This window comes from Labeo rohita, chromosome 3 (assembly GCF_022985175.1).
Source record: "Labeo rohita strain BAU-BD-2019 chromosome 3, IGBB_LRoh.1.0, whole genome shotgun sequence".
Taxonomy (NCBI): domain Eukaryota; kingdom Metazoa; phylum Chordata; class Actinopteri; order Cypriniformes; family Cyprinidae; genus Labeo; species Labeo rohita.
In genome coordinates, this window is record NC_066871.1 from 20,400,261 (window position 1) to 20,423,509 (window position 23,249).

The following is a 23,249-nucleotide window of genomic DNA, read 5'->3' on the forward strand; positions in this document are numbered from 1 at the left end:
TCTTTGTGTCAGTGCTTAGCCCTTATACAAGCATCAATAAGTACATTTTTGATAATGAACAGATAATGTAAACTGGCTGTACATTATCTCCTTTTACATGGTATTGACATATGGTATTGTTTTAGTTGAATTCATTTAATAAAATTACCTGTATAATTTCGCTAAGAAAAAAAAAGTCAGTACACTTTTAAAAATAAAGGTTTCCTTATTGGCATCTATGGTTTCATGGAAGAAGGTTCTTTAGATTACTAAAATGTTTCAATTTTCAAGAGCCTTTACAATCAGTTCAACAATATTACAATAATACTGAGGTTCTTTTTTTATTATAATCAATAAAGGAGACTCGTTGTGCCTTTTCAGTTATCAGGATGCCATGGGCAACACAAAAATGTGTATATCTATAGGGCCATATTACAACAAAAAGCCGACTGTCTTCTTCAGGCTTAGAAGAGGATGAGGAAAGGAGGTGGTAGAATGGGACGAGGAGTAAGAGAAAGGGCAGGTGATTTTGTTAGGGAGTGCCCAATAGAACAGCAGAGGGCAGGGCCGGTCAGAGGAAGTACATGGCCGTCCAGAGAATAAATAAAGGCCTGGCGGGTAGATTGGCCAGTGGTGCTGCTTTCAACTGCGGGTGCTTGACTCACTTCACCTGTGTGTATTTCTAGCTATTTGCTAAAACTCTATCTGTCTGTCTGTCTGCCAACATGCTGGTTCGGGCTCTCCTGCAGACCTCACTGGTCCTGTGGCTGGTACAGAGCACCATACAAGGAGGTAAGTTAGATATGTCTTCTGAAGTGCTTGTTGTAGAGAAAAAGAGAAACGAGGAGAATTTGTGATGCAGAAGAGGGAAGAAAGAGGGTCAGTGGCTTGTTATGATATTTGAGCACACATGGGATCAAATCATTGTAATTATGACTGAAAATGAAACAATTTTGAGACTAATCATGATCTATGGTGGCCCTAAGGTTGTGAGGTTAATCCCAGGTAGGGCTGACCCATATACTCAAGCCCTCCATTGTTCCCCTAGGGGGAAGCCCTTAAGTTCAAATAAGTGTGGTTTTGGCTGCTGAGAAAATTACATTTTTGTTTAAACTGTCACTTGAATATATGTATCATTAAGTGGAGAAGCCAGTCATCTAGTGCTTTTGCTATGTGAATACCACTTTGAATGTCTAATGATACGGACAGATTGCAAAAGTTTAGTTATTAAATTTACATTTATTCATGAAAAGGTCAATGATCAAAATAAAATCAAACAAGGAATGACTAAATCTCTTTCAACCACTTTGAAATATGTGACCCTGGACCACAAAACCAGTCTTAGGTAGCTTCAGTATATTTGTAGCAATAGCCAACAATACATTGTGTAGGTCAAAATTATCGATTTTTCTTTTGTGCCAGAAATTATTAGTATATTACGTAAAGATCATGTGCCAGGAAGATATTTTGTAATTTTCCTACCGAAAATATCAAAACTTCATTTTTGATTAGTAATATGCATTGCTAAGAATTTCATTTGGACAACTTTAAAGGCAATTTTCTCTCTCTTTTTTTTTGCACCCTCAAATTCCAGATTTTCAAATAGTTGTATCTCTATCAAACCCTACATCATGGAAAGCTTATTTAGTTTTCAGATGATGTATAAATCTCAATATAAAAAATTTATGACTTATGACTGGTTTTGTGGTCCAGCGTCACACATGTTTTTAAATGCATTTATTGAAAAAGATGTTTTATTTGTTTACCTGCATGTCATGTGACCAGAAACTGCATAAAAGAATCTCAGTGATACTCAGTGGTAAAATATTTTAGGTCAAAGAGGTTCAGATCACAAAACGTTTGGGAATCCAGTTGAAATATGTATTAGCCTACATACATATAATATAAAATATAATAAAATATATTAGATCTCAATTCTTGTTCTCTCTATAAATCAAAGGTATATTGTCTTTATTATATTGAGATCCTGCAGTGAATTGAGAATTGCAATAAAATAGAAAGAGGAAGAGAAACCGTTTCTGCTTAGACTGTTACACATTTTTATAGGCTACATGTCTCACCCACTCTGATTTAATATAATGTTTTATTATGTCACACACCAGGGTATCTGAAATCAGTTTTCATGCCATTTGAAGCAAAATATGAGTTGGATCTCTAAACAAAAGTGCATGGCTGAAAAAGTTATTATTTATTAAACACATCTAGCCCCTATATTATAGACGTTTCACTGTGATTTATTGTGCTGCTAAAAACACATGTTTGTATATTTTAAACTATAATACACAAGGTTATATTCTAAAGCTTTAAAATTAAGGTTTATTCAAGTACATGCTTTTAACCATGTGTTTCATCTAAATGTTTGCATATACTACAAATGCACAAACAAAATAAACAGAAATACAAATTTGTGGTCCTGGACCACAAAACCATTTTTGAAATTTTAAGTTTTTGAAATTGAGGGTTATACTTACTTAGGGTTATAATTAGAGATGCAACTATTTGAAAATCTGGAATCTGAGGGTGCAAAAATATTTCTAATCAAAAAATAAATGTTGATATATTTACGGTAGGAAATTTACAAAATATTTTAATGGAACATGATCTTTACTATTATATCCTAATGATTTTTTGGCATAAAAGAAAAATCGATCATTTTGACCCATAAAATGTATTATTGGCTATTGCAATAACAATATTGCTACTTATGACAGGTTTTGTGCACAAGTCCAGGGTCACATTTTAGGTTTATTTTCCCCATATAATATTGCCAGTCCACCTATCGATTCTTGACAATTTTTTATTCAGTATGTAGTATGTGTACACTTATCAGGCTACTACACTGTTATTTTTTTTTATTATTTTTTTTTTTACTGTTGCGTCATCAAATGTCCCGCCAACAGTCACGGATGTTTGTACGTCAGACTAAGAGGTGTCTAGAAAATTACGTAATGAAATGTACATAACGACTCTATGTTAAATGTCTGACAGCTTTACTATTGGATAAATAGAGAGAAAAAAAAAACCTCTGAAAATTTGCCTGGACCCGCTCCAGCATCCATAACTCAGACCGCAATTTAAACACTTGTAATCATGGCTGAAGATCAAAACCTTGTGCCTGGATGTGACAGCGGTGGTCCAAATTTGTCGGCCCTCTGTCAGTCCTGACTTTATACGACCGATACACAGCCCATTTTGTCCTACAGTTTTTGAGCATCAATGGACGTCTGTTTCACATATGCAGAGACAGCAGTTAGTTCGACCAAATACACACTGCTAATCTCTTACAGGGTCAGCTGGCATAGTTTTTCAACCATGGACGTTTTATAGTTAGATTTCTAAGGATTTAAAATGTAGTCTACTTGACTACCCTCTGTTGAGGTATTTTTACGAGGTATTTTTTGTGGTAGTATTAATTTTCAGATATTATATTGGGCATAGTAAGTATTTGCATTAAAAGGTTTGTCAGAAAACATGGTATTACCATGTATTCTATCTATATTTTAGGCTAAATGCATTTACACAGTTTTTTATTTCCTTGTTTTAAAGGAGTTAGGCCGCAGACTGGATCCCTGGGAAGACTGGCTAGTAGAGGTATTTTGCCCTTTTTCATTTTTGTATTTATAGTGTGTCTGTGCGCTACTACAGAGGTTTAGAGGTCAGAACATTACATCGTGTAATGAGCTTCTGTCTTTTTTCTGTAGGTCCTGGTGTCGGTGTAAAGTCTGGAGGTAAGTCTGTCTGCCTGAGCCTGATGGATGCTGCTGATCCAATAAGCAATTTGTTTATGTCAGTACAAAGGTTATCTTATCTTTCTTTCATTTCTGCACTGTCCCATGTCCAGTGGCTGGTATCCTTGGAGCTCGTGGCTATGGGGCAGGCAAGCCAGGAAAGACAGGTGGTGAGTCACATTAACCTCTGATGAAGCTGAGATGAAAATAAGTACGAGCAATAAATAAAGGTTTATAATAAACCTTTGGCAATGTTGGGGAGTAACTAGTTACATAAAGTGATTAAAAATACAACTGCAGTCTGTTACATTTACTGAGAACAAACGTGTAATTAAATTGCAGTTACTTATGAAAATGTTAACGATTACAAAGGGGAGTTACATCTGAATATTTTCACACATACACATTTAATTAATTTCTTTCCAAAATTGCATTGCTCTAAAATATGAGACACCAATGTTTCTGGAGTTTAGGACACATAATATGTTTATTTTCTCTTTGAGTTTATGAATATGCTTTATTTTTTTTAAATTAACTGTTTTTTCTAAGGCATTGTTCAGTGCCAGTGTTCCCTGTTATAGCTATGTTTGCATGATCTGATTTCAAAAACAGTATCATAACCATTAAACTATTTTTTGTTATGATTTTAAATCTGTATGTATGTATCTGTATTCAGAATGATCTAAAAGTAAAAAAGGTGCTAAAGTCTGATTTTGTGGTGGCTGTGCTTTAAAATGAAATTATTATAATCTTAATTTAAGTGTTTTAAAAGTGTTTTAAAAGTCTGACAGTAATCACTGTTGAGTACTCGGTTAACCCTGCCTGCTTTAAATGTTTGGAAATGATTTACAGTTTAGAAAAATGTAGAAATTTAAATTTAGAAAAGTAATGTAATCAGTTTAATTACTTTAATGAAGTAACTGAAATAGGGTAATTTGTTATCTGTAACCTGTTACATTTCCAAAGTAACCTTCACAACACTGTCCTATGACTAAACATATGCCAAAATACACAGAATTGACTTTGAAAAAGGAAGTCAGTGAGACAGTTTACTAGGGTATTTGTTTATTTATGAACACAAAGTGAATGGTAGTCTTTTGGATTCTGTCATACCGACCATCTAATGTTTTTTTTTTTCTCTCTCTCACAAACAGCTGGCCGTTATCTTGGAGGTAAATTTATTCTACTTTTTATTTTGTGTACAGTTCAAAAGTTTAGGGTCTGTAGGGTTTTTTCAAGAAGTATCTTATGCTCATCAATACTGCATTTATTTGATCAAAAATACAGTTACTTTTGTGAAATATTATTGTAATTTAAAAGAACTCCTCTCTATCTTAATAAGGTTTAAACGTAATTTATTCCTGTGATGCAAAGCTAAATTTTCAGCAGCCATTAGTATCACATGATCCTTCAGAAATCATGTTAATTTGCTGCTTAAGAAACATTTCAAATTATTATCAATGTTGAAAACACTTCTGCTGTTTAATATTTTTTGTGGAAACTGTGATTTTTTTATGAATAGAAAGTTGAAAATAGATTTATTTGCAACAGAAATCTTTTGTAACGTTTTAAATGTCTTTCCAGTCACTTTCTGAGTAAAAGTATAACCCCAAACTTTAGAATGGTAGTGTAAAATGCACGCAAGCAGTTGTTTGCATGTGTGTGCAATAGTCTGTGCTATTGTAAGTGTTGGTGAGTAACTAGTTAAATGTAACAGAATAACGTAATTTAATTAGAAAATAAATGTAACTGTAATCTGAAAATGTTAACGATTCTGAATATTTTCGCACACATACGCAGATTTAATTGTATCCAAATTGCACTGACTGCTCCAAAATATGAGACACCAATGTTTCAGGAGTTTAGGACACAAAATAGGACACATGCTATTTGATAACTGTTTTATTTGGGTTTATGTATACGCTTTATGTTTTAAGTCATTCGTAGATGCCAGTGTTTCCTGTTCTATGCAAAGATTTCAAAAACAGTATCATAACTGTATCTTATGATTTTAAATCAGCATTTAACCTCAGAATGATCTCAAAGTAAGAAGAAGTGATGTGATTGTGGTTGCTGTGCTTTAAAATTTACATTTTTATCATCTTAATTCAAGTGATGAAGGATTTAAGAAGTCTGACAGTAATCAGTGTTGAGTACTAATGTAACCTTGCCTGCTTTAAATGTTTCAAAATGATTAACAGATGAAAACATTAATTAGAAATCTAGAAAAGTAATCAAAAGTAATCAATGTAATTAGTCACATTAATAAAGTAATTTTAAATAGTTACACTACTTATTGCATTTTAAATAGGGTAAATACTAGTAATCTGTAACCTATTACATTTCCAAAGTAACCTTCCCAACACTGGCTATTACGTGCATATGGGCTTAATGTGTGTGTAGTTTGTGTAATGAGTGTGGTGTCTTTTTAGGGGCAGCATACAGACCCGCTCCGATCAGAGGAGGCCTGAAACAAGGATATGGAACGCTCGGTTATGGAGGAGGTAAAACCGCCATTCCTAAATAACTATAATAGACAGATATCAATTTTTACGTCTGATGGATTTATCATTCCTGCATTCATCACCATGATCCTGCTATTTTGGTCTTAGCTGCAAACCTTGGAACTGGCCTCGGGACTGGCCTCGGGACCGGCCTCGGGACCGGCCTCGGGACCGGCCTTGGGACTGCCGGGCTGGGACTCGGTGCAGGGTATGGCCTAGGCAACGGGCTCGGAGCAGCCATAGGTTATCCAGCAGGGAAGCTTGGAGGAAGAGGTGAGAGCTGTTCATTTGTTTTGCATTCATAAGTACTTCTGCAACACTTACTCACTGTTTGATTTTGACATTTTCTAGGTTACACCAGTAATGGCTATGGAGCACAGCTAGGTGAGTGTGCGCACCGCAACGACCCAAATAAATAATCATTATATATGACACGTTCCAGTTTAACACCGTCTCTGTCCGACCCGAAGGTTGTGTAGCAGATTGGATCTGATCTAACCAATCAAAACCTGACCTTGTGCTGTGATTAAAATCTTTTGCACGTAGTGATATATGCTGTCCATTTGCCATGATTAGGTGTCATATTTTTGATGAAGTTGTGTGTGGGAGTTTATGTGTCTACCATGAGAGGCTTCTGCTGAACAGACATTTATTTCTTCTTGCTGTAACCTTGACATCTCTCTTGTCTTGTTGCCAGGTTACGGTGCAGGAGGATACCCCGCCGCTGGACGCGGTATGTAACCTCTCCTTGTCGAAGCATCTTGAAAATGTGTGTGTTTAATCTCAGGGGTCTGAACAATGTTTTGTTGTTTACTCAGGTTGCTATAGCAACCACAACTGAGTAACTTTTTCCACTTTATTCCAGGAAGCAGTTGAGTCCTTTTCCCCTCATAATATTTTCTTTATTTCAGATTTCTGCAGTATTGGGTGCTCTAGTAATAAAGTGAAAATTTGTCTCCAGATGCAAGATAAACATTTTTTTCAGTGCTTATATAGCAGTGTTTAGGTACACTTGGAGCACCAAATTTGTGTTTATTTAAAACTTTGTGGCATTTCATAACTAAGTTTTTTTTTTTTTTTTTTTTTTTTGGAAGTGCTTTATTATTCTGCTATTTTAGGATCTTTTGATGGGATTTAACCCAAATTCTAACTTTTGATTTATTTAGCAGTTACTGGAAAACTATTGATTTATTTACCTTCAAAAAGAAACCTCTTAAAATATATATTTTATTATATATTAAGTAGTGCTGGGCAACGCAATTAATCGCATCCAAAATAAAAGTTATTGTGTACATAATATATGTGTGCTGTGTATATTTATATTTATTATGCATATATGAATACACACACATGCATGTGTATATGTAAGAAAAATGTTATGTTTATATATTAAATATATTATTTATATATAATATAAATTATATTAATATAAATATATACATGTAAATATTTTCTAAATATATACTGTATGTGTGTGTTTTTATATATACATAATAAATATACACAACCTTCATAAATAAACAAAAACATATTTTTTTGGATGCGAATAATCGCTATTAATTGTTGCCCAGCACTAATATTAAAGGCACAAAATGTACGATTTTTTTTGTAAAATATCTAAAAACCACTAGAACAGTGTTATATATTTTGCTGACTTGTGTACTGACATTATCCCAAATGTTTTGAAGATCGTTTAAATCCAGAGAAGATGTGAGGGTCTGTATTACTTACTATTGGAGAAAGCATAACTGCAAATTTGAATCACTTTTTTTCAGTGTAAACTAAAAATAAGTCAATCCAAAAGTATTGTTCAGTGTAAAACATGTTAAAGATTAGCACATAGGCTGTCAATTATTACATGATAAGTCGTTTTCTCTAAAAAGCTGTTTATTCAGCATAGTAAAGCTTCTCCTCCATTGACATCCGTTACTCTGGTCTCTTTTCCCACATACTGCCAGATCGGAAACATTAGCTGTAGGCTTTATGCTTTTTCAGCTGATGGTTGCAGGCTTGCCTTCTAGTGGCTTTGGTCATACACCCTTGATTTTCAATGGTTTTAATTTGTAGAAAACATGGCAACCACAAAGACTTTAATATGTTATGCATTGTATTAGACAGGTGAAGAATGCAGAGTGTAGCATTATAACAGAAATTTCAACACACTCATATGTATGTAGTATGATAAAAGAGTGCTGCTTTTTCCTACATATGCATGACCGGAAGAATTGGAAGCGGTCGACTTTGGCATAATAAAAGCTCTGCTGTTTTTGAGCCGTGTATCGCGCTTGTCCTTCATTAGCAATTGCTTCAGCGTCCTTGTTTCGCTTCCACGACTTTCAGCCCCACCCTGGTTCATACTACAGTGACCTTAATAAGTCTTTAATACATTAGTCCCGACGGATTGTATCGGCTGTGGGGATGAAGACAACAACTCCCATGATTCCACATTCAATCACGGCGTCATCAAACTACGCCTTTGTTTCTTTGTTTGTTTTGAATATGCGCCTTCTAGCAGAAAACTTACATATTGTGCCTTTAAGTCTTCAGGGATTCTCATTAACTACATAAATCTGCATGAAATAAAAGTAAAAAATAATCAAAAGCCAGCCTAGGCTGGTTTTAGCTGGGGTTTTTTTTAAGTAAATATTTTTATTAGTGCCTTTTAATATGCTACTGGCCTTACTTTTTCCATGCTAAATTAAGTGTTTAGTTTTTCAGTTGTTGACTGCAGTACTTCTATGTGCCACTGATAGGCGCTGCAGGAGGGTATGCGCCTACAGGACAAGCTTCTCAACCGGGTAAAATAAACTGACTTAGATGTCTTTGCATGGCGTTGGCCTACACTTAATTATAGACTTTTATCATGTAGTTGCATGCCCAAACGGTCAAAAACCACTTGAGCCTGGTCAAATGATTTATTGTTGAGAATGAGCTAGTGAGTTCTTGTGCTTGTGTTTCACAAAGGCAGATGTGGATGGTTGTCTGTTTGACATGGGTGCAGTTGTGTGCTCTCTAGTCTAAATGTTGACCTTAAGCAGATGTTATTATGACAAGTATTGCTGAATAATTTGAGAAACTGTCTTATCCTTTGTTTGTTGTTTAACTGTAAATAATAAGTAATCTTTTATGTGTGCTTTGCATCTATAATGAGCATTGTGGGTTGAGTAACAGCTTATTCGATTTTTGTGATATGGCACGGAAGAAGCAGTTGTGTTTGCTGGTCAAACTGTTAGAGGCTGTGGTAAACTGTTCGCTATCTTTTGTTTAATAGTGTTGTAATGTGCATGCGCTTACAGAACATGTCAAAAAACAAAAAGGTCATCTAGATTTGGTGTATCAGAGCTGTGAAAGTGACATTAACAATGATTTTGTGATCTTCAGGATATGGTGTATTTGCTGGCACACCCACAGGGCAAGGCTCAAAAGCATCAAAACTGGGTAAACCCTCAAATCTCTGACTCATTCTTGCATTTCTTTAAGGAAATTCCCATTCACAAGTCATCATTCACACATATTTGTACATGCTTTTTTTCATTTGAACTGAAATGGTAGAAATAAAGATGTACAGACTGCAAAAAACAAAAACAAAAAATGACGTAAGTAATGTTTTTTTGGAAAATGAATCAAAATTTAATGCCTTAATGCTATGAACAAGAACAAAGATCTGCAAACAGGGTAAGACAAATATATTTTTTTTTTCTTCAAAAAATATTTTTTCATTTTGCCCAATTTGTCAGAAAACAATACTTAATATCTTCAGTAACTTTCCTTCTCAAGTACATAACAAATAAAAAAAAAACAAGTGAAAAACAAGACTTTTTGCTTATAGGCTATCTTAGCTTGTTGCATTGTTGTTGATGTTTGAGTCAGTTTGGGCCTTATTGCTGAATGTTTAGGAAGTGTCTCAAACCAGTGCATCATCTGTACTGTCAGTTTCAGTTCAGAGGTTCAGTTCAGTTGTCCAGCCAGCGGGGGGGCAAGTTATTTTGCTAATGCTAAAACATTGGGGAGAATGTTAAAGGAGAAGTCCACTTCCAGAACAACAGTTTACAGATAATGTACTCACCCCCTTGTCATCCAAGATGTTCATGTCTTTCTTTGTTCATTCATAAAGAAATTATGTTTTTTGAGGAAAACATTTCAGAATTTTTCTCCATATAATGGACTGATATGGTGCCCTGAGTTTGAACTTCCGAAAGTTTAAATGCGGCTTCAAACGATCCCAAATACGGTTGTAAATGATCCCAGCTGAGGAAGAAGGGTCTTATCTAGCAAAACAATCGGTTATTTTCATAAAAATAATACAATTTATATACATGTCAAATGCTCGTTTTGTCTTGCTCTTTCCAACCTGTTTTTTCCAGTTCATGACAGTTAGGGTATGTCGAAAAACTCCCATCAATCGCATTTCAGATTAAAAAGTATTTAAATAACCGATTGTTTCTCTAGATAAGACCCTTCTTCCTCGGCTGGAATCGTTTACAGCCGCATTTGGGATCGTTTGAAGCCGCATTTAAACTGCATTTTGGAAGTTCAAACTCGGGGCACCATAGAAGTCCATTATATGGAGAAAAATCCTGAAATGTTTTCCTCAAAAAGCATAATTTCCTTACGAGTGAAGAAAGAAAGACATGAACATCTTGGATGACAAGGGGGTGAGTACATTATCTGTAAATTGTTGTTCTGGAATTGGACTTCTCCTTTAAGGAACATACAGATGTTTGACTGAGCAGGTATAAACCAAACCCTCCCATTCTTAAAAAAACACATAATTATAATATTCACAAAAATAAGACATTATATGTCCATAAGTACAGGCTGTTCTAGGTTAAGATCATATTAGTACTTTTGAAAGGGTATTGCCCCAGTGACAGCAATGCAGCTTTTTTTTCTGATAATGTAGGAAGCAGGATTGTGCCGTTTCATTCGGTACCACTTTATTTGATTGTGTACCTGCTTTTGATGTTGTGTGCCTGCTTTTATGAGCTGCTCTTGTGTTATTCTGCTATTTTGTTGTGACACAGTAGAGATATCCTACTGTGCATTAGTTATTTGTTGTGATCTTTATCTTTCATATCAGGAATCGCTCTCATGTGCAACTTTGCATAGGTATTTGAAAAGTTATAATGCATGCTGTGTACACCCTGATAAGTGTCATTTGCAATTATATTGCTTTTATTAATCATTCTCACCACTGAAATCTTTGCTTCCAGCTGATTTGTCTATATTCACAGGTGTTGGGCCTAGAGGTGGCCAGCCCATGTCACAGCAAGAGAGGGGCGATGGTAAACCTCAATACCTCCATGTGTGGCTTTCATGCTTTTAAAGTTTTTTCAATCTGCTCTTCCAGATTTACAATTTTTAGGCCATTTACACTGCATGATGGGTGACATATGGCTCCCTCTTATTTCACTTTACATGCCTATCCTGAAATATGTTGATTTATTTATTTGCATTTCTCTCCGGCAGAGTAGAATCTCTTATGCGCTTGCATCACTGTCAGCTGCTTTGTTGATAGTATCTTTTTGGTGAATGTTAACTGGTGTTATGGTGTTTAGGTTACAGTCGCGGAGGGGTCCCTAATGGACAGGGTGCTATAGCCAATGGTAAAACTCATCCCAGATGTATGTGGGACTTCATGTTTGAAAGACTAATTGCTGTATAATATGATTGACATAGTTGTAGTTTATAGTCGAGTGTTTATCCGCTTGTTAAAAGGATAGTTCAGCCAAAAATGAAAATTCTGTCAACCTCATGACATTCCAAACCCGTAAGACCTTTGTTCATCTTCAGAACACAATTTAATTTTTTCTGACCCTGCACAGCAATGTAACTGAATTGTTTCCAGGCCCAGAAAGGTAGTATGGACATCGATAAATGCATGTGACATCAGTGGTTCAACCATAATTTAATGAAGCTACGAGAATACTTTTTGTGTGGAAACAAAACAAAAATTCAACAATTCTTCTCCTCCAAATCACCATTCTCCGCCATTATTGAGAGTACAGTGACAATTGTTGAATAAAGTTGCTTTTGTTTTCTTAACGCACAAAAAGTATTCTCGTAGCTTTGTTAAATTACTGTTGAACTACTGATGTGACATGGGCTACTTTACCGATGTCCTTACTACCTTTTTGGGCCTGGGAACATTTCGGTTGCATTGCATTTAAATGCAGGGTCAGAAAACTCTTGGATTTCATCAAAAATATCTTAATTTGTGTTCAGAAGATGAACAAAGGTCTTACGGGTTTGGAGCGACATGAGGGTGAGTAATTAATGACACAATTTTCATTTTTGGCTGAACTATCCCTTTAAGTTGTGACATGAGAAATGCTGTTTCTGTGTCCAAGCCTCTACTTGTTTCAGTTGAGAATATTATCTCAAAAGTTATTTATGAGCACTGTTTATTCATATTACACATTTGAGCTAAGCTCAGATTTAGTTATGTAGATAAAAGTTTGGATCATAAGTTTTTGGTAGTACTACAGCACATTATGAGTGTATATGAACACTATTTGTTGTTTGCTTTTGGCATCTGATAGAGTGTTTGGACCACAGAAATGGTGATTCGTGATGTCAGACTATCAAGCAGATAGTTAGTATACAGTTGTGTGCTAATGGCACAGGCAAGTTTAAATTTTGGATTTGAAGTAATGTGGTCATGCATGTCTGTGAGACTAGTATAGTAATTGTAGTTGCGGTCAATAGGTTTCCCATCAGGACCAGGAGTGACCAATGGAATGAGAGCTCAAATTAAGGGTAAACACACTCCAACAGCTTATAGCTGTTATATTCTTATATAGAATTAAATTCTATTTCAAATTCTTATCTTTCTGCTCTTACACTACAATTTAAAAGTTTGGGTTGTTTAAGATATTTAAGTCTCTCTCTTATATTCACAAAGGCTTTATTTAAATGATCAAAAATACAATAAAAACAAAAATAATGTAGAATATTTTTACAAATTTAAAGCAACTGTTTTCTATTTTATTATATTTTATAATGTAATTTATTCTTGTAATGCAAAGCTGAATTTTCAGCTGTCTTCATTCTAATATGCTGTTTTGCTGCTCAAAAAGCATGTCTTATTATCAATGTTGAAAACAGTTGTGCCGCTTAATGTTTTTGTAGAAACGATGCGTTATTTTATCAGGATTTTTTAACGAATAGAAATTATTTGAAATAGAAATCTTTTGTAACGTTATAAATATCTTTATTATCCCCAGACTTTTGAACTGTAGTATAGATGTTTGTGAATCGAATTATTGGTACAAGATCCTGTACTTTGTTTTGGTAACTACTGCTGTGATCTGTAGGATATGGTCCAGCAGCAGATATGATTAATGCACAAGGAATTACAAACAATGGTAAAGTTTGATCACTTAGTAGTATACAAATGATCTGTTCCTAAAATGTTTCTGTAAATAATACATTTACCAAGTTCACTGGAAGTAATGAGAGTGTTAAAAGCAATGCATGCTAACACACTGTTTTTAAAGCATGAGCATAGAATAGGTGATAGGAACTATTTTGGATTCTCAGTGTTGAGATAAACCACTGTTGTGATACAATACAGGGCCAGTTTTGCCCAACGGACAGGGCGCCAAACCATCCAATAATGGTAAACGTCTTCAATAATAAAAAGTCACCGGTTTATGGCTGAATGCATGTCACAAGGTGGTGTTTTCTCCAGTCTAAAATCAATACAGTACTTCAAGATCCTCATAAAATGAAATGAATATACATCCTTTGACACATTAGAGTCTTAGTGATTGTGGACTGGAGAATCCACCCCTCATCATGGACTCCTTGCAGCTGCAGGTCTATGCAGGTCTATGAATAAGTGCTTTTCTGTACCACAGCTGTTCGGAAAGGTTTGTGTGTGTGTGTGTGTGTGTGTGTGTGTGTGCTGGACTAATGCCTCATCTTTTTCCTGGAGCTGTTCTCTTTTCTTTTTATATGCTTCACCTGAGCCTTTATCTTTATATCTGCCTTTGTGCTGATGCGTGCCCAATGCATGCTGCGTTATTTTCCTCCCACAGGCCACATGTATGGAGCAGTCACACTGTGAATTCGTCTTGCATGATTACTCTGATCCACAGGCCCCCTGAACGATCACATCATTCTGTGATGGCCATGATTTTTATTACCAGTGGTCAAAGTTTCACATTTGGCATGTTTTGTTCACAGGATATGGCCTTGGTGCTGCTGGCTATCTTGGAGCTGGTTTGACTGACGGTTATGGAGCAGGTATCTAGAAATTGTGAAATGCTGTTTCTCTCTCAGAAGTACCAGTATCACTAATACAAGCTCTGGAATATTCATGTTTTGCTAAAGCTATTTTATTTTATTTTTTTGCTGGTACAGGTCTTGGGGCCGGTGGATATCCACAGGGAGTTCGAGCGGGAAAGCAGATTGGTAAATAATGTGTTTTTTATTCATTATATAGTAGGGGTGTAAGAAATAATACACGTGTGTATTGCGATATTTTGTTGGGCGATACTGTATCGATTCTCAAAAACTGAGTATCGATATCTAAAAAATAAAATAATCGTACAATATTCATGACAGTTGCTTCGTTTTGAGCTTATATCCTGACCGCTAGATTGCATTCTTATCTCAGAACTTAAACAGTGACAGGAAATACTAGCATAAGGGCACCTGGTGAAAAAAACAGCATATGTTGGTAGCTGGTCTTTTGCTGGTTTATGCTGGTCCTTTGCTGGTTTATGCTGGTCCTTGACCAGCTAAGGACCATCTTAAACCAGCATCAAAACATACCTAACCAGCATCCTAGCATCAAAACATACCTACCAGCATATGCTTTTTTTCACTAGGGCATGCCGCTAATGTTAGCGTTAATGAAGGATGAAAGAATGGTTTCTGCTCCTGCCTCGGTGTAAAGTGTGGCATCATTTCGGCTTTTGAGGTAACGTTCGCTCCAGGACGCAGCAAGCAGCGGTTCCACAGCTTGCCGCGTCCCGTGAAAGGGCCTTCACGCCAGGCACGGTGGGGTCGCTACCTGTCACTTTCTCTCGTGGTGGGGCTGTTTTGTGCAGTCGAGCCGGTGCTCACGTTGCGTTCTTGCCGATTCCATGCGGAGCATAAATACAAACTGAAAAACTTGCGGATTAGAATGTCCAATATCTCTATTTATTTTATTGTTTTACAATTCTTATGTTTTCTTTAGGAATCCTGTAAGCACTTTATTTTTTATTGATATTAAGCAGATGTAATTCTTAAGTTCAGATCAAAATGATCTGACATGGTTACAATTGAAACTTAAATTGCAAAGCAGGGTCTTAAAATATATATGGTCTGTTTATAAAAGTTTACATTTTATACATTTAATAACTGAAGAATCTTTATTTTCCCCCTTTACTCGTACTGCACAAAAAGTGATTCAGTAACATTGAATGGTTTGCATATGGTGGTGTGTTCTTAATTACAGCTTTCCTAAAAGTATGTCCTATTAATAAAATAAGAAATATCCCAATATATTGCCTTGTTTACAATATTGCAATGTATCGCAACATATTGTATCGCAACCCCTGTATCGTGATACGTATTGTGTCGCCAGATTCTTGGCAATACACAGCTGTATTATATAGAGGAAACCAGGGTTAGTTGTCACACAAGGGCTACATATCAGCAACTGTCTTGATGCTTCTTTCACACATACTATCTTTGCAGTGTGTATATTTTTTCTGCACTCATGTTAACTGATTAGAACATTCACACAGTCCGACAGTGCATTTACGCGGAGCGGTGTGTCTGCAGCAGTGCAGCGATCGTTTCCACACCAAGTCTATTTTTGCTGTGCTGCATGCGCTGAATTAAACTGACAGCGCATTGTTCGCAGTAAAAATGAACATGCGCCGCATACGTAATGCACATGGACTGCATACGCATTGTAAACAGAGTATGAGTAAAACAGGCATAAAGTATAATTACATAACAGTGTGTTTTCTTCAGTGGTTTGTACACTACATTTCAAAAGATGCAGGTGAGTAGGATTTTTTATTTAATAATTTTCAAAAATGTAAAAGAAAAGAATCATTTTATTCAGTAAGAACACATCAAAAGTGATATTAAAGACATTTATAATGTTACAAATATATTTCAAATGAATACTGTTTTACTTTCTATTCATTAAAGAATCCTGGAAAATCACATTTTAGGCAAAATTATTAAGCATGAATGTTTTCAACATTGATAGTAATAAGAAATGTTTCTTAAGCAGCAAATCAGCATATTAGTATGATTACTGATAGATCATATGACACTGAAGACTGGAGTAATGATGCTGAAAATTCAGCTTTTATTTGTAATGCATAAAATAGAACTAGAAACCAGTTTAAAATATTTCACAATATTTACTGTTTTACTGTATTTTTGATCAAATAAATGCAGTCTTGGTGAGCACAACTTTAACTTTTTTTAAAAACACAAAAAATCTTAAAGACTCCAGACTTTTAAAAGTAGTGTATGAAGATGAACACCGGGTTCACATACAAATTTTTATTTGTATGATTATTTTTCTGAATTCTGTCATCTTACCTGTGTAAACAACACATCACATTTGTATTGGGGCAAGTTGCCAGATATGCAGAAATGGACCTGCCTTGAAAAATATTTACTGGAGTAAAAACTATGACAACTACTTTCTCCCCTATATAGATCAATTAAATAATCTCCTGTGTTTCCTCTAATAATTTTTCTGTTCTTGCCTCTGTTAGTACTCAAGTGAAACCTTTTATAATATAACGTTGGTGCTGCATGATGCGTAAAGCACAAGTGTGATCAGATCAGCAGTCTGCTGGTTCAGCACAAAGCAAAGAGCTGCTCAAGAAACAAAGTGCTCCTCTAAGACCTCCACGTTTGGGTGCACAAACATGTGCATGCCTGTTTGTGCATGAAACACCCAAATTTCACACTTATGTTATGCACATTTTTTTTTTTTTTCCGAATCATCTTGGTTGCAAAGCGGTTGACAGAGGTGCTTCCTGTGTTAGTTTTACACATCACTGTTGTGCCATGTTGAACTGTTTATTGTTTTCTCAGCAGGCTACAGCAATGGATATGGCAGTGAGGTTTATGGCACAGCGGACGGTTATGGGGCAGGTGAGTCTGGACTGGATAGCTACGACGGAGCATGTCCTAATGTCACACTAACATAAAAGCATAATTATAATTGAGTGACAATTATAATTATGTTACAGGACCTGCCTACCCATCAATGTTAGCTGATAATGGGCTGAACGGTGTAGCTGGTAAGGCTGAAGGTTATGAGTGTAACCAACAACATCGCATTCACACTAAAGAGAGATTCATAAACACCTGCAATAATGTTAGCACTTCATCTAGTGTTTAATTAACTCTGTTCTGTGATCATAAACAATATTATGCCTCATCCAGCTTAATCTGGGTAACTGAAGCATCTGAACTACAATAGCTTGACCACTGAGCAATCAGCTGTTGTCTGTGCAATTGCTTTTATACTAATGCTAATCTAAAGGTAATCTGAGCAAGATTGTAATTTGCTCCTAGACTACTACTAATGGAAATGATAAACCGAGTGTTCTGCATACTTTAACTAGAAGCAGCATCATATGCATGAAATCCCAGAGGTCAGTGTTTGCTTTTTCAGGTCTTGCTGCTGGAAGCTTTGGAGGCCTTGGAGGTCCAGGGATGGTGGTGAACCCCGGCCTGGGTGCTGATGCCAAGTCTAGAAAGTATGGTAAGATAAAGGCATCTGAAGATGACAGTACATTTATGAAACACACTAAATACAGTACTGTTCAAAAGTTTGGCATCAGTAAGATTTTTTTGAACGTTTTTGAATGTGACTTCATGTGCCCATAAAGGATGCATTTTTTGCAAAAAAATTTGACCAAAAATATGGCATGGTGTTGTTATGAAAAATAACAGTTTAAATGAATGTTCTCTATTTTAAGATATTATGAAATAAAGATATTTGTGAGGACAAAGATAAAAGTCTGCAGTGTCAAATGATCCTTCAGACAACAAACCCAGCCTTAAATAGCACGGGTATATTCGTAGCAATAGACAAAAATACACCTTATGGGTCAAAATAATACATTTTTCTTTTATGCCAAAAATCATTAGGACATTAAGTAAAGATCATGTTTTATGAAGATATCTTGTAAATTTCCTACCGTAAATATATCAAAACTTAATTTTTGATTAGTAATATACATTACTAATAACTTTAAAGGTGATTTTCTCAATATTTGTATTTTTTTGCACCCTCAAATTTCAGATTTTCAGATTTTTGTTGTATCTCGGCCAAATATTGACCTATCCTAACAAACCATACATCAATGGAAAGCTTGTTTATTTATGTATAAACCTCACTTAAAAAAAATTTACCCTTATGAGTGGTTTTGTGGTCCATGGTCACAAATCATCATTCTAATATGCTGATTTGGTGCTTAAGAAACATTTCTTATTATTATCAATGTTTAAAACCCGTTGTGCTTTAGCAAGATTTAATAATCTTGTTGAACCCTTGATGCGTTATTTTCAGGATTCTTTGATGAATAGAAAGTTAAAAACATTTATTTAAAATAGAAATGCTTCATATCAATGTTTTAATATTCTTACTGTCACTTTCAATCAATTCAGTTCGTTCTATAAAAAATCGTACTGAGAAATTACAGCATTTTCGTACTTCACCTGCCATTGGCAAATCGTTTCCAGCTCATGTGATCATTGTTGAGTCATGCTAATGTCTCTTCTTCTTTGTCTAGGTGTGTCTTAGTGGCTACGGTTGCTTGATGCTGTAATACCTCTGGTTTGATTTGTTTAAAGGGGCTGGTGGAGTTCTTGGAGCTGCCGGATCCTTGCCTTACGGTGGCCAGCCTGTGGTCTCGGCTGGACTTGGCCCTCAAGGCAAGTCTGGTAGTTATGGCGGAGCTGCATTCGGAGGAATACCAACCCTTGGGCCGGAGACTTCTCTGGGTATGTGCGTAGCACATATTTGTTATTCAAATGCAACATGCAAATCTTAGTATTCCGGCTATCCTGATGCTTTGCCTGAGGATTTGACTTGAACGCGATTGTCCACTGTGAGAAAAAGAAAGAAGATTTAAACAAAAGAGTAAACTACAGTAATAAACCAAACATGATTATCAGATAACTATTATATAAAAAAGAAAGTAAAGATGATCTGTCTCCTATCAGGTGGTGCAGGTGGAGCAATGGAGCCTTTAGCAGGTAATATGGTTTATTTTTAGTAAATATAGTTGTAAAATTTCAAAACATTTTTTTCTGATGACAAATTGTTTCTGGCACAGGTGGAGCTGTAGGCCAGATTCCTTACAGTGCACCAGTCATTGCAGCTGGGCTTGATGGTAAGTTGGTTAGAAAAAGAAAAGGAGAACATTATGCACAGTCTGATTCTGACATGGCTGTAAATGTGTTTACCTGCAGTTGATGCTGGTTATCCTTTTGGAGCTGAGCAACTCAGTCTGGGCGCTGATGCCACAAAGACAGCCGCCAAATATGGTGAGAATATCAGCAGTTTTGCTTGATTCGTACACATCTAATATATATCTATTAAATACACTACCATATAAAGTTTGCTGTCAGCACAAACACAAAAATGTGGTTCTTTAGTGTGGTTGAGGCGCTAAATAGCACCGCTACCGTGTAAAGAACCTGTTAAGTACAGTATGGTTCTTCGTTATATCTCTCCTTGTCTCTCACACTAGTTTCACAGACAAGGCTCTACCATAGTCCCAGATTAAAACATAAAGCTGAGCTGTTTCAACTAAAAGAAACTCCAGTAATGTTTTTTTCCAAGGCACGTTTAGAAAAATAGTAAATGTCCTAAGTGAACTATGGCCTAATCCTGGTTTAGTATAAGCCCTGTCTGTGAAATCAGCCCTTAGTCTCTTAGTTTAGTTGGGGATTAAAAAATGACATTTCCTGAAGATAAAATGGTTCTCAAAGTTTTTACACCCAAGGTCCCGAGACGAGACTTTTTGACCTCAGAAAAGCATAAAAAGTGTTTCAAAACAGCTTTTGCCACTGTAGTAAATTCTCATTAATAGCAAACTTATGAGAGTAGAGTCACATATCTAAAATCTAAGGAGGAGAATGGGATTCCTCTTATAGCTCTACATAGCACAGGTGCTGTATAGCACATTTGTGACCACAAAACCAGTCATAAGGGTCAATTTTATGAGATCATCATCTGAAAGCTGAATAAATAAGCTTTCCACTGATGTATGGTTTGTTATGATAGGTCAATATTAGGCTATTTAAAAACAAATCTGGAATCTGAGGGTGCAAAAAATCTATTTATTTAAATTTAATAAGAAAATTGCCTTTAAAGTTGTCCAAATGAAGTTCTTGGCAATGCATATTACTAATAAAAAATTAAGTTTTAATATCCTAATATCCGTTTAATATCCTAACAATAATTTTGCCCCATGCAATGTATTGTTGACTATTGCTACAAATATACCCATGCTACTTATGACTGGTTTTGTGGTCTAGGGTCACATTTAAACATAGGTGATACATACAACTTAAAGTCATTCCCTTATTATTATAACCCAGTGAACCACTTTTAATGGTATTTAACATCATTTATTGTTTTGAGTGAATTTTTTTTTAAAAAATAGTGATACTTTTATTCAACAAGGATATGAATATTTAAATAAATGCCAGTCCTTCTTATTCAATCCTATTCCTATTCAGTTCTGAAAAAAACAGTTTTTAACATTGATAATATTAAGAATGTAACTTGAGCATCAAATCAGCGTATTATAATGATTTCTGAAGAATCATGTGACAATAAAAACTAGAGTAATGATGCTTGCAGAAATAAATTACCTTTTAAAATAGAAAACAGTTGTTTTAAATTGTAATATTATTTCACAATATTACTGTTTTTACTGAGCATAAGAGACTTATTTCAAAAACATTTAAAGATCTTAGTGACACCAAACTTTTGAAAAGTAGTTTATGCATTAAATATCTAATATCAACTTATTAAGTAATTAAATCATCTTTAATATTGACTGAAAACTGGTACTAATATATCATGCATGCTAAATGACCCCTGTACTGTGTTCTAATCTTCATCATTTCTCCACCAACATGCTTTAACAGACATCATTGACTAAATACGTAAATGCTGTTGACTAATAACCAGTGTAACGACTGATCATTTCTAGGCACAGGCTATGCAGCTGCACTAAGTGCTGGTGGTCAGGGGCCCTATGGTGGTGAGTAACTCTACTAGCAAAATTCTAACCTAATGACATCTGTGAAGGTTTCATGTGTGGGTAGTTTCACTATGTAAATTTTTTTTCTTTCCACAGGACAAAAGGATGGAAGCAAGCTTAGTGGCATTTATGGAAATGGCTACAAAGGTAGATGACATATCAGAAGATCTGTATCCTTAACTCAGTGTATTGTGTCTTCTACCTTTCTCATCTATCTCTTCTCATCTTCTCTGTCCGTCTAGGTTGATTTCCAAGGCCATGCTGTTAACCCCGTCAGTGTTTTTTTTAGCTCCTTTCTGCCTAGTGTTCCTCACCGTTGTGAAGTTTTGTGACATGTTTTTGTCTGCCATATTGTTTTAGTCTTAGTTTTGTGCCCATTTGTGTGATTTGTGTGTATGTGTGGTTGTGTTCCTTGTTTGTGGATGTTCCCCCAGTCTGTTCATTTGTCTTGTTCAGTGGAGTGTTTCATGTCCTTTGTGTGTCTCTGTATCTAACTAAAACATGCTAAGCACTTCATTGGCTGTTATTTTAATTCTTATGAAACACTAAATATTACATCTCCTAACCTGACTCCTTAGTGTTTGTTTGACAACCGTATGATCAATGAGGATTTCATTAAAAAAACTGGCCAGTCCTATCCTTTACTTAAAGGGATAGTTCACCCAAAAATTTAAATTCTGTCATTAAATACTCACCCTCATGTCGTTCCAAACCTGTACGACCTTTGTTCATCTTCTGAACACAGATTAAGATATTTTTGGTATTTTCTGACCCTGCATAGACAGTAACGCAACTGACACATTCAAGGCCTAGAAAGGTAGTAAGGACATCAATAAAACAGTCCATGTGTCATCAGTGGTTTAAACGTGATGTTATGAAGCTACGAGAACTTTGATTTTTGGGTGAACTATCCCTTTAAGGGCACAATGATGGTAATTATGGGGTTTGATCCTGTGCTCTTAGTATTAGAATAAGCTAAGAAACGGTTTTGACTTCTATTGTGATGTAATGTCCTGTCAAATTAAACATTACATAATGTCTCAAAGCGAACGCTAACAAATTACAGAGTATAACATAACTGTCATAACCTTGTGAGATCTCATATGAGTGTACATACTGCTCTCAATTCTCATCCGTCTACAGGAAACCACACAACAAGCATCCTGTGTCACACTAGTGAGATACCATTTAAGAGAAAACGAATCAGAGCCATTGTTAAAAGGAAAGTTAACCCAAAAATTAAAGATTCTCTCATCATTTACTCACCCTCATGTCATTCCAAACCTATCTTAGTGTTTTTTTAAAGGTCTGTGCAGTAAAAGTCCATTTTGAATGCCATTTACTTACATTTTATGAACAAAAACAGTTAAAACATTCTTTAAAAAATCCTTTGTGTTCCTCAAAAGAAAGTCATAGAGGTTTGTTAAAACATGAAGGTGAGTAAATGCAGACAGAATTGTCATTTTGTCCTTTTTGAATGATCCAGATGGGTCAGAAAAAGAAAAACAAATACAACTCAAGCAGACAGTTGGTTGCCTTTTGAACTTTTAATGACATAGAGCATTACATTTTTAGTTATAGATTATTTTTACACACAATTAAATGAAATATTGTCATAGTGACAAAATCAAATTAGGGCTGTCAAACGATTAATCGCTTACAAAATAAAAGTTTGAGTTTATGTGTGTACTGTGTGTAATTATTATGTATAAATAAATACACACAAATTAATGTATATATTTAAGAGAAATATATTA

The 23,249-nt window shown here is 35.4% G+C and overlaps 1 protein-coding gene across 8 annotated transcripts; it reads left to right on the forward strand.

Moving 5' to 3' along the window:
- Positions 1-617: 617 nt before the first annotated feature.
- Positions 618-22,049, forward strand: LOC127155936 (uncharacterized). 8 transcript variants are annotated; one of them, XM_051098553.1, is made up of 28 exons: positions 618-771; positions 3,547-3,591; positions 3,702-3,728; positions 3,842-3,898; positions 4,883-4,900; positions 6,161-6,232; positions 6,341-6,505; positions 6,584-6,616; positions 6,930-6,965; positions 8,986-9,030; positions 9,614-9,670; positions 11,467-11,517; positions 11,791-11,856; positions 12,941-12,991; positions 13,549-13,599; positions 13,809-13,853; positions 14,423-14,482; positions 14,600-14,650; positions 17,297-17,356; positions 17,455-17,505; positions 17,883-17,972; positions 19,067-19,216; positions 19,439-19,471; positions 19,552-19,608; positions 19,688-19,762; positions 21,442-21,492; positions 21,589-21,639; positions 21,735-22,049. In XM_051098553.1, the coding sequence occupies exons 1-28, from the start codon at positions 705-707 to the stop codon at positions 21,737-21,739; spliced, it is 1,620 nt and encodes a 539-aa protein (XP_050954510.1). In that variant the 5' UTR covers positions 618-704; the 3' UTR covers positions 21,740-22,049. The 8 variants fall into 8 exon arrangements, with proteins under 8 accessions (XP_050954510.1, XP_050954517.1, XP_050954525.1 ...); XM_051098560.1 differs by having other exon boundaries at positions 17,300-17,356; XM_051098568.1 differs by having other exon boundaries at positions 11,791-11,838.
- Positions 22,050-23,249: the final 1,200 nt, after the last annotated feature.

Excerpts from the sequence above, each read along its gene's own strand:
- LOC127155936 (XM_051098553.1), top strand. The coding sequence starts at position 705 with ATGCTGGTTCGGGCTCTCCTGCAGACCTCACTGGTCCTGTGGCTGGTA. Across the intron at positions 14,483-14,599 it reads GACTGACGGTTATGGAGCAG|GTCTTGGGGCCGGTGGATAT; the intron begins GTATCTAGAAAT and ends TTGCTGGTACAG. Across the intron at positions 17,357-17,454 it reads AGCGGACGGTTATGGGGCAG|GACCTGCCTACCCATCAATG; the intron begins GTGAGTCTGGAC and ends ATTATGTTACAG.